The sequence below is a fragment of the Ictidomys tridecemlineatus genome, chromosome 14 (assembly GCF_052094955.1).
Source record: "Ictidomys tridecemlineatus isolate mIctTri1 chromosome 14, mIctTri1.hap1, whole genome shotgun sequence".
Classification (NCBI taxonomy): Eukaryota; Metazoa; Chordata; class Mammalia; order Rodentia; family Sciuridae; genus Ictidomys; species Ictidomys tridecemlineatus.
The window spans coordinates 13,479,987-13,493,331 of NC_135490.1; the positions used below are offsets into that span (position 1 = coordinate 13,479,987).

At 54.8% G+C, this 13,345-nt stretch overlaps 1 protein-coding gene across 4 annotated transcripts in view; it reads left to right on the top strand.

The window, feature by feature from the left end:
- The window catches only part of Gfra2 (GDNF family receptor alpha 2), an 88,376-nt gene extending 79,263 nt beyond the window's left edge, over window positions 1-9,113 (top strand). For all 4 annotated transcript variants that reach the window (XM_078030924.1, XM_078030925.1, XM_078030926.1 and 1 more), the window contains 2 exons: window positions 6,926-6,979; window positions 7,825-9,113. In XM_078030924.1, coding sequence (XP_077887050.1) covers window positions 6,926-6,979; window positions 7,825-7,947 — 177 coding nt within the window. In that variant the 3' untranslated portion in view covers window positions 7,948-9,113. The remainder of the gene's footprint in view (window positions 1-6,925; window positions 6,980-7,824) is intronic.
- The last annotated feature ends 4,232 nt before the right edge of the window (window positions 9,114-13,345 follow it).

The window sequence follows — 13,345 nt, forward strand, 5'->3', positions numbered from 1 at the left end:
GTCTCAGGCAGGAGTTGGCTCTGGTTGGCCAAGAGGTTGGTGGGGAACACTGGCAGCAGCACAGCCCAAATGAAGGTGCAGGAGGAGCGAGACTTGGTGGGAAGGGTGGGGACACCCTCTGAATGGGGTCGCAGTCTCCTGGGATCACCAGCACCTGGCATTCACAGTGCTGGGAGGAGGACTTGAGCTGGCCCCCTCCTGGGTACCCACCCACCACACCGGGACATGTGTGCTGGTGCCCATCCTGGTCAGAGGCCCAGAAAAGACCACCTCCGACTTTGCCAGCCCTCTCCAACTTCCAGGGAACCCCATATGGACGAGACCACCAGAGAGAGGGCCGAAGCCAGAGGGAGAAGTTCGGAGAACAGGACCCGAAGTTGTGTCAAAACTGGACAGAGTGTCAGGGCCTCACCACCCCAGGCTCCTCCACAGTGTCCCTGACACCCACGTCTCCGCCCCCAGCCCTACAACAGGAATGAAAGCTCCTCGTTCCCACATCCACTCCGCCATGGGAAAACCCTGGTGGGGAGCAGATCTGAGAGGGAGTCAGCACAAGGTCGCCGGGGCTCTGTTCCTGGCCCTGCTCAGCCACCAACACGTTGCAGGGCCCTGGACAAGTTCTCGCCCACTCCAGGCCTCTCGTCCCTTAGGTTTGGGAAGGAGATCTTGGAACATACTTCCCGTCCAGACACCTGTGTGCATCCCCAGTAGGCTGCCATCTCTGGGAGCGAAGGCTTCCCCGTGGAAAGAGGAGAGCGAGGAGGGCAGAAATAAGGAAAACTCTCTTCTCTCGAGGATGTACGTAGAGCACACAGCCTCCTCCCCACCAGGCTGCAGCTTCTTGTCCACATTCAGGGACCCCTTTATAGTTATGGGTTCCCATGGTTCCCAAGAACCCCAGCAGGGCCACCACAGAGCCATTCAATCAGAGGTGATCCAAGTTAGCAAAGCTGATGGACAGGACCGAGGTGCAGGCTGGGTGCAGCCATGCCAGTCTCCCGCTGAGCCAGGGACAGGGTTGAGGGCTGAGTCACACTGTAACCCCAGCCTGGCATGATCATAAAAGAGACCGCAGGGAGACAGAATCAGTGGCCTTTCCCCTTCTGTTTCTGAGAAGGAACCTAAGAAGTGATAGTGGGTGGAGCCTCTTTTGAGGATCTGCTTCTCTCATTTTCCTTCTGAGATGGCTGTCCCCAGCTGTCCTGCCCAGAGTAACTTAGCCAACAGGCCCAAGGAGGACAGTTCCTGGAGCCAGGCCTGCAGGAGCCACCTGCCAGGCAGCATCCCCGGCTTCCCGGTTGACAGCAGCTAACATTTGGGCATCATTGCTCCGTGCAAAGCACTTCCACACACAGCATCTCTGTTCCCCGTGTGAATGGTCCAGCATCACCCCTGGATCCAAACCAAAATCAAGACAAGCCCCCAGATCATAGCCTGCAGAAAAACAGAAGGTAGAAGAAACAATCAGTGCCTGTGTAGCCAACTGCTAAGGCAAGGCAGGGGGTGGAAGGGGATTCAGAGTGATCGGGCACTGAAGGGTGGGGGCACAGTGCCATGGCTTCATGTCTGTGTCCACAAAGAATCATAATGAGAGTGAGGGCAAGGTCAGCTGTGTCAGCATCTTCCTAGAGGATGCCCTACTAGGACCCTGGTAAGGCCCAGAGGAACAGGAGGACCACAACCAGAGCATGGTCACGTGACAGGCGGCACAGCCCTGACCAGCCAAACTGCCCACGGCTGTAGTATAAAATTGAGCCTCTGACCCTGCCATGCCTGTACCGTGTGTAATGTCCTTGCCTTGCCCTTCACCCCACTGGCTTGTGGAGCAGGGCACCTGGCAGGCAGGCCAGTCTCGGACACTTGTCCAAGGCCTTTGTTTCTGAAGCCTTGGACGCTTCCCAAGGAATAGGCCCAGATATGAATGAGCAAGACGCTGACCCTGGGCACCTTCTAGCTCCTCTGAGTGACACACTCCTTCCCTGCTCCACCCCTTTGCCCGGTGAGTCCTGGTCACATGTTCCCTCTCGGGGTTGTCATCCCTGATTCTGTCCATGCAAAGTTGCCCTCTACCTTACTTTGGACTCCAGCTTTGCCTCAGCAGAAGATGTATTTCCCTCTCTCCTGTTGGACCAGTGTCCCTGGAGGCCTTGATGGCCTTGCCATCCCCTTTTGTGCCACCTTGAACAAGGAGTGCACAGGAAATGGTGCGGAGAAGGGGCTCCACATAGTCTGGAGGAGTCCGCAGTGCATTTGGTTTGCTGGGCTTGCTGCTGTCTCGGGTGGAGGGTCTGGGGCTTTATGCTTCATGCTGAGCTCCACCCACAGGGTGCCTCCAGGTGCCTTCAGGTGGAGGGGTGGAGGAGCAAGGTGGTTTGCAGTCCAGGGTGTAAGAAGATTGGTCATGAGGCTGTTCGTTCTTGGGGACCAGAGCAGTGTGGTGGGGCCTGGGGAAGGCTGGCGGAGGGTTGGGGCTCTGCCTGGCTGTGGCCCATTCCACCATCCCTGACATTCCCCTGGGTTGCTTTGGGCCCAGAATGACGGTCTCATCAGATTTGCTGGACTCTCCCCTTTCCAAGGGCTGGGGAGGGCTAGCGACATGAGTCCTCTTTGCTCTGCTGGTCTCTGCCAGCCACTCTCCACTCTTTCCCTTGATGCTGCCAGTCATCTTGGGACAATAGAAGCGAGTTTGAGGGGTTGCCCTAGGGATTGCCTCACACTGAAGCAGACTTAGCAGCCAGAAGCCAGTTCTCTCCTCCATCCTCTGCTGCCTGCAAAGGCCTCTTACCCAGTACACAGACCTGTGGATGCCAGAGCAGGGGACCGAGTGGCCGATAGTGCATGCATTCTAACTGCGTGTCACTCTATCCTGGGCACTGAGGTCAATAAGCTCAATCAGCCAGTTCCATCCTTGTGCCAGGAGGCCCTGCTCAAGTGATGGTGAGGGTGAAGGAGATTGGCACCAAAAGAATGAATAAAGTGGGGCTCGGGGAGGATGGGGTGGCTTCAGCGGGGAGCAGACATCAAGGGCTGATGGGCAACGGAACCTGCTGCCAGACCTGGGAGAATCGCCTTGACTATGTGTAGGTGGAGCTGGGGTTGGAGTGGGTGAGGGTGTCCCAGGAGGAGGGCCAGCAGGAGCTAGTGCCTGGAGGCAGACGGCAGAGCCCTCTGTGGAAGAGTCACCTAGAGCAGGTGGGGGCTGGCTGGCCAGGGAGAGCCACTGGAGAATAAGGGTCCCGATTTCAAAAATTGAAAAATATTTGATTTTTGGATTTGAAGGTGGGGACGGGCAGTGGAAGTGGAGGGGGAGGAAGAGGTGACAGTCACTGGGGGTGGGCATGTACAGGAGAGATGGGCTAGGGACAGGCTCACAGGGTATAGATGAGGGCAGAGGCCAAGGTTTGTGGGTGGGGTCAGGGACAGAAGCAGGGTACTCAGGAGAGATCTGGCCAGTGCTGTCTGTGCAGCAGGATAGCACTGCTGGACTTAAGAGCACCTGCGCCAGGCCAGTGAGATTCTAGGACTGCCACACCAGCATGGGGAAAGAGGTGGGCAGGGCAGAGGAGGAAGACTGCTTCTTTCAAACTTCCTGGTTCAGGACCTTTCTGGGAGAAGCTTCTAGAAGGATGAAGCTTGCCTTGTGCCATCCTGGTTCATGGCCGGGCCCCTTCCCTAGTGCTAACTGCTCCTGTCTCTTCTTTCATGCTTCTGATGCCCCACAGTGCAGCCCACTGGGGCCAGCTCTTCCCACACTGTCCCTCTACTGGGCTCTGTGTCACAGGATTGCTGTTAGAAGCCCTGTGTGCTGCCGTCCCAGCAGCCTGGGCCTGTTGCCTTTGGAACCCCGTCATTCACACACCCCGAGTCTGTCTCAGAGGTATGAGTGGCTCAACACAGGGTCAGGGACTAGAGTTACCCACGCACAGCGGCACAGGGAGAGCTGGGCACTGGGGCGACCTTGACAGGGGCCGTGGCCCCAGAAGACTGCCCCCGGCCTGGGGCTGGGGGAAGGATGGCAGCCTTCTCTCCTCTTCCTGGGTATTTAATTGGCCTGGAGGTGACTACAGGGAGGTTTATTTTTCTGTTTGGTGTAAACCCCTCAAGGGCAGGGCTGAGACCTGCTGGTGAGAAGGGCATCCCCAACTGGTGAGGGAGGGAGGCACAGGTCTGAGCATCTGGTGTTGGGGCATTAAATGGCAGACTTTCTTTCTGCACCTCCCCACCCACGTTCCACTTTCAGAAAAGTCAGTTGCTGGCTGGACGCCCCTACTGTTCCATGTCTAGGAGTGGCCGGGGTCTCCGGTTGGCTGTGGGGGAGGTTAACACAGCCTTCATGTCTGCTGTTTCCTGGAGTCAGGTGGGGTGGGGACTCCTAAGGCCCTTTGCTTCCCCCACTGTCACCTGCTGCAAAGAGGCTGGGGGAAGCGGGGGTGGGGGGGGGAGAAGGCAGGAGGCTGCTCTGTCACCGCTCCTCACTGGCAGGCCCCAGGCTGCCGGCTTGCCTGGGTCTCGCCTTATCCCCTGCCCCCTTGGTTGTGTTGCTCCTGGGCCCTGCCTTGGGGTGAAAGCTGTGCTTGGCTCACTTTTTGCTTTGTGTAGTGAACAGTGAGCCTTGGATTTGTGGGGAGCCTTGTTGTCCTATATGCCCTTTCTCTGGGTTAGTGAGCCACGCGTGCCTCCTGTCTTGTCTAGCTGAGGAAACTGAGGCACGATAGACTTCCCCGGGCGACTGGCAGGACTGGAACTTGGGTGCAGGGCTCTGGCCTCTCTCATTCGGTTTCCGGGCTGCCTTGGATCAAGGGGTTGATCTGTGGGTCCAAGGTCTAGGACCCTGCACTGAGGAAATTCTATAAACTAGAGGTCACAGTACTTGGTGAAGCTGTTCAGGGCAGTGAGGGGAAGCCTGCCGGTACCCTGAGCTTCCTGGGTGTGGTGGTCAGCCCTGGGGGCCTACAGAACTGGACATCCATAGGTTCAGAAGGACTCTCGCTCTCATTTTTCCTGTGTGGTATTTGTCGATCCCCACTCCCCTCTCCTGTCATTGGGGGACCTGACGGGGCCTGCTCATTCTGGGGAGCAAGATCCAAGCCCAGGCCAGTGCTCCAGAGGGCGTTACCATTCAGATTTTGTCTCACACACCTGGATGGGCTTGGGGCTCAGAGGCTTTTCTGGCTTCTCTGTGCAGGTTGACCTTGGCATAGAAACCTGCGGAACTGACATTATCTGGGTCCACCTTTGACCTTGGGCCTGCCTCAGAGCTGATGTCCATCATCACAGAATGTTGTACTGGCTTCACCTTAAAGGACATCATAGGCAATCGACCACCTGGGCATCTGGTCAGCTAAACAAGGCCCCAGCTTTAAAGCAATAGACTTAAAATATAATTTTGCATGTCACTATAGTACATAAGACAAGTAACAGCAGCTTTGATTGGGAGTGGGGCTGTCTGCCTCTGTGATTCCCACATGGACCCAGGGACTGGGACACAGGGACAAACCAGGGTCCCTCAAAGGGGATAGGACAGAACAGCCACCCCTGACACTTACAGAGGAAGCCATATTGGGTATAAGTAGCTGCTGGACCACATGTATCACAGGTGGGGATGGATATAACCGACTGAGGATTGGTGCAGGGGCCGGGGAGGACAGGTGGGACACATGATAACAGCACAGACTCCAAGCTGGGGCAAGCGGTGTTCTGTCCCTGCAGTGGTCTCCCTGGAGTGGTATAACGCTCCAAGGAGGAGAATCTAGTGGTTGGCCTGGAAGGACCGAAGGGAATATGTCCCATGGAGGGAAGCAGTTGGTACCACCTCTTGGCACCTGGAGACACTGGTACCTGGTCTTGAATAGGATCCTCTTGGGTTAGGTCTGGTTCCATTCCTGCTGTGCTAATCACCATATTTCTGTCTCCACCACTGGCAGTGACTGCTTTTGGCCAGGGTCTCTGTGTGACAGCTGGGGCCTTGTTTAGCTGACCAGATGCATGGGTGGTCGATTGCCTACGATGTCCAAAGAATTATGGATACTTTTGGCCAAGAGTCGTGATTTAGGCATAATTTCTTGGGCTTCCCAGTTGCTCCTGGCAGCCGGAGCTTCCCCACAAGTGCCTTGGGAACTAAGCCATCTGAAGGGCCATATCCCCCAGCTGGTTCCCATTGGTCTCTCTCACGATGGTGGTAACAAAGCACTGTTCTTCATGCACGCTCTGTGGTCCTGCAAGTAGTTATGCCAGGGCAGAGAATCCTGGAATGACCACAACGCCAACCTTCCCTTCTCATTCTTCATCTTGTCTACAGAGTTCCCAGGTGCTGCACATCTGTTTGGGAGTGAAAATGGCCTGGCACATTTGCTAGCTGTCCACCTAACATGTACCAGTGGCAGACATCACTAATCAATCACAGTTTTCTTTCTCTCCTGAGCCCAGATGCGGGCTCATGATCTTTGTCCATAGAGCCTTCCTGGAGTGATGGCAAATTACAGGAGCTGGCTCTCAGATGCCATCTCTGGTCTGATGCATTCATTCATTTATTCATTCATGCATGCATGTGTCTACTAAAACACTAATTGAGTTGTGAGCCAAATCACAGCTCAGTGCAAGGAAAGGAGATCTGGTCCCTGCCTTTGAGGAGCTCTGAGTAGGCAGACAGACATGCAGACAGCTAGTTCTTACAGAATGCTGCAAACTGGATAGCAAGGTTTAGAGCTCAGTTTCCCAGGAGCCCTGAGAAGGCAGGAGTTAATTGATGAGGACTTCAGGGGTGCAGGGGCTCAGTAGAGGTCTTTATTATGCACCTTCAGCTTTGCAGTGCTAACAGTGATGGCATTGTTATAGCAGGGCTATAACAATGTTATTGGAGTCGCTAGTCGAAGCCAGGCCAGAAAAAGCATGGTGCCTTCTCCTAACTAGTGCTTCTCTCCCACAGGAGCAGGGACTGAAGGCCAATAACTCCAAAGAGTTAAGCATGTGCTTCACAGAGGTGAGTAGGGGCAGGAAGGGGGTGGGTAGGTGCAGGAAACTGGGGGTTGTTTTCTAGGTGAGCCTTGAACTTAGAACTCTAGAATCCAGTTGCTGGGCCAGCTGATCTTCTGGCCCCTCCTGGACTGAGTGGGCACTCCCTTTTCTGGGGTGGGCCTGGGGAGTGCAAAGGCTTTAGTCAGGACCTGTGGCCACCTCCTTGGGGGAGGAGCCTTCCAAGCAGAGACCCTCCCATACTTTCCTTATCTTTAAAGACAAACATATTGAGCACCTGCTCAGCACTGGTCCTGTGATATTTATTAGATACAGAAATGAAAAAGGACACGGTCCCTTCCTTGAAGAACTCCCCCCCACACACATAGGAGTGCATATGCCACCATGGTAGCTTAGGTGAGGAGATGGCGAAAGACTGCAGAGGGAGCGAGTGGCTCAGTCAGAGACTCGTAGGGAAGGATTCGTGGAGGAGGAGTTTCAGAAATGGGGAGAAAGTGGCTTCCCTTTCGTCTCCTCTCCAGAGGCAAGTCCTTGTGGACCTTGGAGCTTCTCCTTGGGGTCTTTATGCCGTCTCCCTCCCACAGGATGTACATCATCCTCCGCCCTGAAGCAGGGAGGTGCAGCCTGTTCTCTGGGGACTTCTGCCCACTTGCCCTGACCTGAGGGCTGGGAGCCCAGAGGGGACAGAGCATCACTTTGTTCCTGCCCTTCCCTTCGAAGCCTGGCTGTGCCTTCAGAGTGCAAGAGAGGGTCTCGGGTGGCCAGGGAGGGCAGGGCTGGAGGAGGCTGGAGCCGAGGCCGCTGACGGGATTTTTGTTGTTTTCTCTGTCTTCCCTTCTGCCGTGGACTCAGCTCACGACCAACATCATCCCAGGGAGCAACAAGGTGATCAGACCTAACTCAGGCCCCTGCAGAGCCAGGCCGTCGGCAGCCTTGACCGCGCTCCTGCTCCTCTTGCTGAAGTGGGCCTTGTAGGCCCTGGGGATGCGTCTCAAGATCTCCACCAACGGCACAGAGGAGAGCTCCCGCCGGGCAAAGTGGAACCGCTCCCAGACACACACACACCCCTTGCAAAAAATCCCCCCACCTTGTCTCTGAACCTGTCTCCTCCCAGGTTCCTTCTCTGGAGAAGTTTTTCTAAACCAAACAGACCAGCAGGTGGGGAGCCTGAGGGCTGCCCAGAGGTCCCCTGGCTTCAGGGACACTCGGCCCTGAGGGGCACAAGGCTCTAGACATGCCCTTCACTGTCTCCCGGTGTTTTTCTCTCTGGACCCTTCTGCAGTAAGAGACCAAGCTGAGACCCCCACTGCCGAAGGGACTTGTGCTGTGCCCAATGCAGGCTGGGGACAGGACAGTGGCAACTGCTCTGGAGCTGCCCACTCTGGGGACCTGCTGGGGGACCAGCCGAGGGCATCTGTCAGGGGGAAATGGAGCTGGCCACATGCCTCCAGTTGGGCCCTGTCAGCCCTCCCCTTGGCTTCAAGGATGGAGATGGCCTGTCCTCCCCCACTGCCCTCAGGGTGGGTCTGTGTGTGCGTGGAGCCCCGTGGCCGCGCTGGGTCCTCCTGGCTGTAGGGCCTGGGCCTCTCGGCCTGCCTGGGAGTTCCCCTGCAGGGAGGGAGCAAACCCTGGGCACCAGGAAGCCGCTTCCTCCTTGGTGGCAGGAATTTTGAAGTCAAAGAGAAATGATGCTTCGGTGGCTTCTCGGTTTCTTGTGGGTCCATTTGGCGGGCCTTCCCCTTGGGGACCGCTGAAGGGGGCAGAAGAGGCCACAGTTGGACGTGGTCTCGAGCTCGCTGCTCCTCTCTCCTGCCCCTCCATTTCCACCCTCTTTCCTCATTCCCGAGACATCGTCAGCACTGTCCCTTCTCTCCACGTGTGTATATACATGTCCACGTACCTATATCCTGTGCTTTCCTTTTTCTTTCCTTTTTTTAAGAAACAAAACTATCGAAATAATACCCCACAGATGAGCGAAAATGTATTATTGTAAAGTTTATTTTTTTTAATAATGTTGTCTATAAAGGAAAAACAGGAAATCGACCTGGGAGCCCCGCTGCAGTTGGGCTCGCGGGCCGTGGCCGGGACTCCTGATGCGCATCACGCTTAACCAAGGCTCCAATAAAATACTAGGAAGCAAAGTTGCCTCGTGCCTCACTGCTCTGTGCCTTCGCCCCCCTGCGTTCCTGGCCCCTGCCGCCTGCTGGGTGTTCCTGGTGGGGCTGGGACGTTCATGTGTATGTGCATGTGTGTGTCCACTTGGACCCCAACAGGTCTTGCCCGTGTGTCCCAGGGTGGGTGGATGATGATCCCATGCAGTGATTTCATACTTGCAGGTTTGAGGTCTCAGCTAGGCTGTTGTGGGGTCTTGTTCTCTCCTACCTCGCCTTCCCGGTTAGTTGGAGTGCTTGTTGCTCCCCGACAGGGAAAGGAGAGGTGGCCGGTGGGAGGGAGTGGTGGCTTGTTGTCACCTTGGGTATGGTTTGCCTTGTGTAGAGTGGAGGGCGTCTCTCCCTGGGACCCCTGGGCTGATCCAGGTGTGTCATGGAGAAGGCAGGGACCTGGCCTCCTGGTTCCCATCAGAGAAGGAAGACCACTCTCAGTGTTTGAGTCCAAGAGAACAATCCATCCATCCTTCTATTTGCCACCCAGTCTTCCAAGACACTGGGCCTGCATCTTCCGGAGATTCTCCCTGGAGAGCAGCAGGAGGAGGGTGTACTGGTGTGCACAAATGTCTGTGTGTGCCCGCACAAGGTGGCAGGAGGGAGAGGGGAAGGCTGGCCTGTGCCTTCAGGGCTTCCTGTGATCCCGTCTTGTCACTCCTGGTGCTGGGATGTCATTTTCCAGCCTCCTGACCCTGGGTCCAATCAAACAGCTTTGGTTTCTGGTTGCACATGTGTCAGAAACATCTGCTCATGGTGGTCACGCTGCAGCAGATTGTGTTCTAGCCTCTGCCTGGAGGGAGGACAGTGAGCAACCGTCTCTCTTCCCAGCCTCTGCTGGCCTTACTGCAGGACAGGATGACTGATGTCCACCTGGAATTTGTGTTCCTTGCAAATAGGAGAGACTGGCTAGTTCAAACAGGGACTTATTGGGAGGTTTGGGAGGAGGCCCACAAAGAGAAGGACCAGGGGACAGCTGAAGGGTTAGAAGGCAGGATCTACAGAGTCAGGGACCAGTGGCCAGCCACTGTTGTCCTACTGGCTGGATGGGGCCTTATGCCTTCCTCCCTCTATTCTTGGCGGGGAGATGGGGGATGTGTCATGACTGATGTTCCTAATAGGAAATAAGCCCTTGGGCTTAGTAAGTGGGCAGGTACCCCACAAGGAAATCGAGGCACCATCATGACGGAGGAATGGACACTGGGCAGCTTTACTATGGCTGACAACATTTCCTCATCCATGCAGCCCACAGCTGACAGTTTATTATTAAGCAATCATTCCTTTGCTTGAGAAGATTGCCGATTTTTGTGTTCCTCTAAAAATATGTAAATAAGTCTGGGAAGAGTCTAATGTCCCTATCTTAATGTTAATTGACTTAATGGTGAAAGTGACTCTTAGTGACCTTAGGACATTTGGGCTTAGAAGTTGAGACTGGGGTTGGGGAACAGACAAGGGCAGAGAAACAGGAGTGGGACCAGGAGCAAATTGGCAGGGACCACCAGGGACAGATTTTAATTGGTAGTTATTTTGGGCAGAACACACCCATGTGCAGTACAGACTCTGTGCACCGAGCTCAGTCAGCAAGGGGTGTAGGCTCGCTTCCTTCGCTGCCACGGCTCATCTGGGGCGTGCATCTGTCTGCAAGGCCATCTTAGCTTGTGCTCTGGCCCCAGTACGTTGCCAAGTCAGAAGCCACAAAGGAGTGTTCCTCTCTTTGTCGGGGGAAACGTCCAGCACGGGCAGTTATGCCCAGGCAGGAGCATAGACAGCTTTCTGCTGGCCCTTGCCCCCATGGCCCTCCTCTTAATTCATGGGGGCCACTCAGGCCGGGCCAGGGAGATCTGCAGTGGGAGGCCTGGGGAGGTCCATGGAGGACTTCAGAGTTCTGGACATGAAGGGAGCAGGGTCGCTGTCCCCTCGGTGACCTGCCAGTGGTTCCCATAACCAAGCCTCTGCTGTGTATTAAGACTAGTCACCGGGGATCATCTTAGTTCCTGGCACCCTGGGCCCTTTCTAATGTGCGTGTCCCAGACCCGGGCCAGGTCCTGCTCTTTCCGGCCATTCTGGGAAATCAGCCCTGCTTGGGATTCTCAGTCCCTCGCTGGGCTCTGCTATCCCCTCCACCAGACCTTCCTGAGGTCAACCAACTCCGGACCTACCAGGATGGTCACCATTCCCAGACTCCTGTCCCTGTTCACCTCTTCACTGAGGTACCCACCTGGCAGCCCTGCTTTACGCTCCTCAGGGATGGGCCTGCTAACTGGCTCCCGGAGTCTGATGGGCCACCTGCTATGGTTAACCTCACGCCAAAGGGTCTCGTGTGTGTGTGTGTGTGTGTGTGTGTGTGTGTGTGTGTGTGTCCCTAGTTTCTGGCCACTGACCACCAGAATACCTGTGTGAAACATGGATTCCTTACTCACAGGAGAGAGCAAAGGTTCAGTGTTGCCTCCTGGTTGGAGAAACCCTTTGCCAGCATTTTCTGATCTGTGAGGTGAGCTTGAATCAGCCAAGGGGCTGGGACGTCAGAGGATAGAACTGTCCACGTGCTTCATGTTAATACAAGGGAATGTAAATCAATAGATAGCACAGTGTCCATTCTTTTGAGTCTCCTTGGGAGTAGGTGATCGTCTTTTAAATGTGGATTCATTTTATTTTTTTTTTAGGAAAAGACAAAATCATTTTGGAACCCAAACTGGTAAATAAGGTATTCCCGTTCTTTGTGGTGGAGCTAAATGTCAGGAAGACTGGCGTCTAGTCACATGTGGGAAATTTTGTCACCTTGTTTGACCTTGGTCGGGTCACCTAAAAAGTTGCATTAGATGATGACTGAAGCGCTTTTTGACTAAACATGTACTGAAGAGAGGAGAGGGTCACTGAGATGGACTGAGGTGGGAGCTAAGCCTTCTGCCTGGTTTTCCTGTCCAGGGTGTCCACCACCCTTTGAGTGTGCCTCCAATATTCTGGACAATGAGAGAGTGGCCAGCCTGCTGGGTGTCGGCTTTGAATACTTCAGTTGTGATGAGTTTTCTAAAAACCCAGTTGTGCTACTTCCTCATATACGTTGAAGCAAGTAAGTAAACAGAAAGGGCTTTGAAACCTTCACAAAGATCTGAACAGAATCAGGGCCCTGCAGAGCATCACCTGCCCAGAATGTTCCTTGCCACATCCCACAATTTTGTGTGAAATGGGTTTTTGTGCCAGGGCTTTGATAGTTTTACTGAAAAACAAAAAACCCAAACAAAAATAAGGCCAGGTGCAGTGGCACACACCTGCAACCCCAATGGCTCAGGAGGCTGAGGCAGGAGGATTGCAAGTTCAAAGCCAGCTTCAGCAATTTAATGAGGCTCTAAGCAACTCAGCAAGGCCCTGTCTCTAAATAAAATATAATAAGGGCTGGGGAGATGGCTCAGTGGTTAAGTGCCCCTGGGTTTAATCCCCAGCACCAAAACAAACAAACCCAAAAACAATTGTTTTAAAATGTGTATATCTTAAGGTTTAACTCCTGCTCACATCCCTCACCATAGGCTACATGCTCTTCTGAAATTGTATCAATATTAATTTATTGGATCCCCACTGGGACTCAGAGCTGGCGCCATGTCCCCTTCTATGATGGGTAGACTGCTGCAAAGCGAAGCTCCTAACTTGCCTAAGATTGCAGAGCAGAAGTGGCAGTGCTCAGGCACACACCCAGGTGGGCTGGCTCCAGGGTTTGTGCTGGGATGTCCTGTCACCCTGAATGTGTGTGTGCCCTGCCTGGGCTAGTCTGTGGCTGCCCAGGCGGGTAGGGAGGGTCCTGTTAACCCGGGCTCGTTGGTGCTTCTGCACTCTCTCTCTCCAGCCTCTTGCAGGGTCCAGGGAACAGCCCATCAAGAGGCTGAATGTACCTTTGGGAGCCTACAGGGCAATGGGGAAGGAGTTCTGTAAACAACTTTGTGAAATCAAGAGTCGTGTGGACTTGGAAGAAGGGCCAAGGAAGGGGAGGGAAGAGGCTGCTCAGCGACAGGTCCCCCCCAGCTCAAGGCGTTTCTGGTGGGGCAGGGCAAGATGGAGGGGGCATTCTGCTTCAGCACCTGCCCCTTGGTTTTGCTGGGATGGCTGATGACCTTGTTGGGAAATGGCTTTGGCTAGGAGTCAGCCTTTCCAGGAAGGAGACTGACCAGATGGGGTCCTGCTGGCTTGACCTCGGGCTGCTCTTATCTTGGGGACCTCCT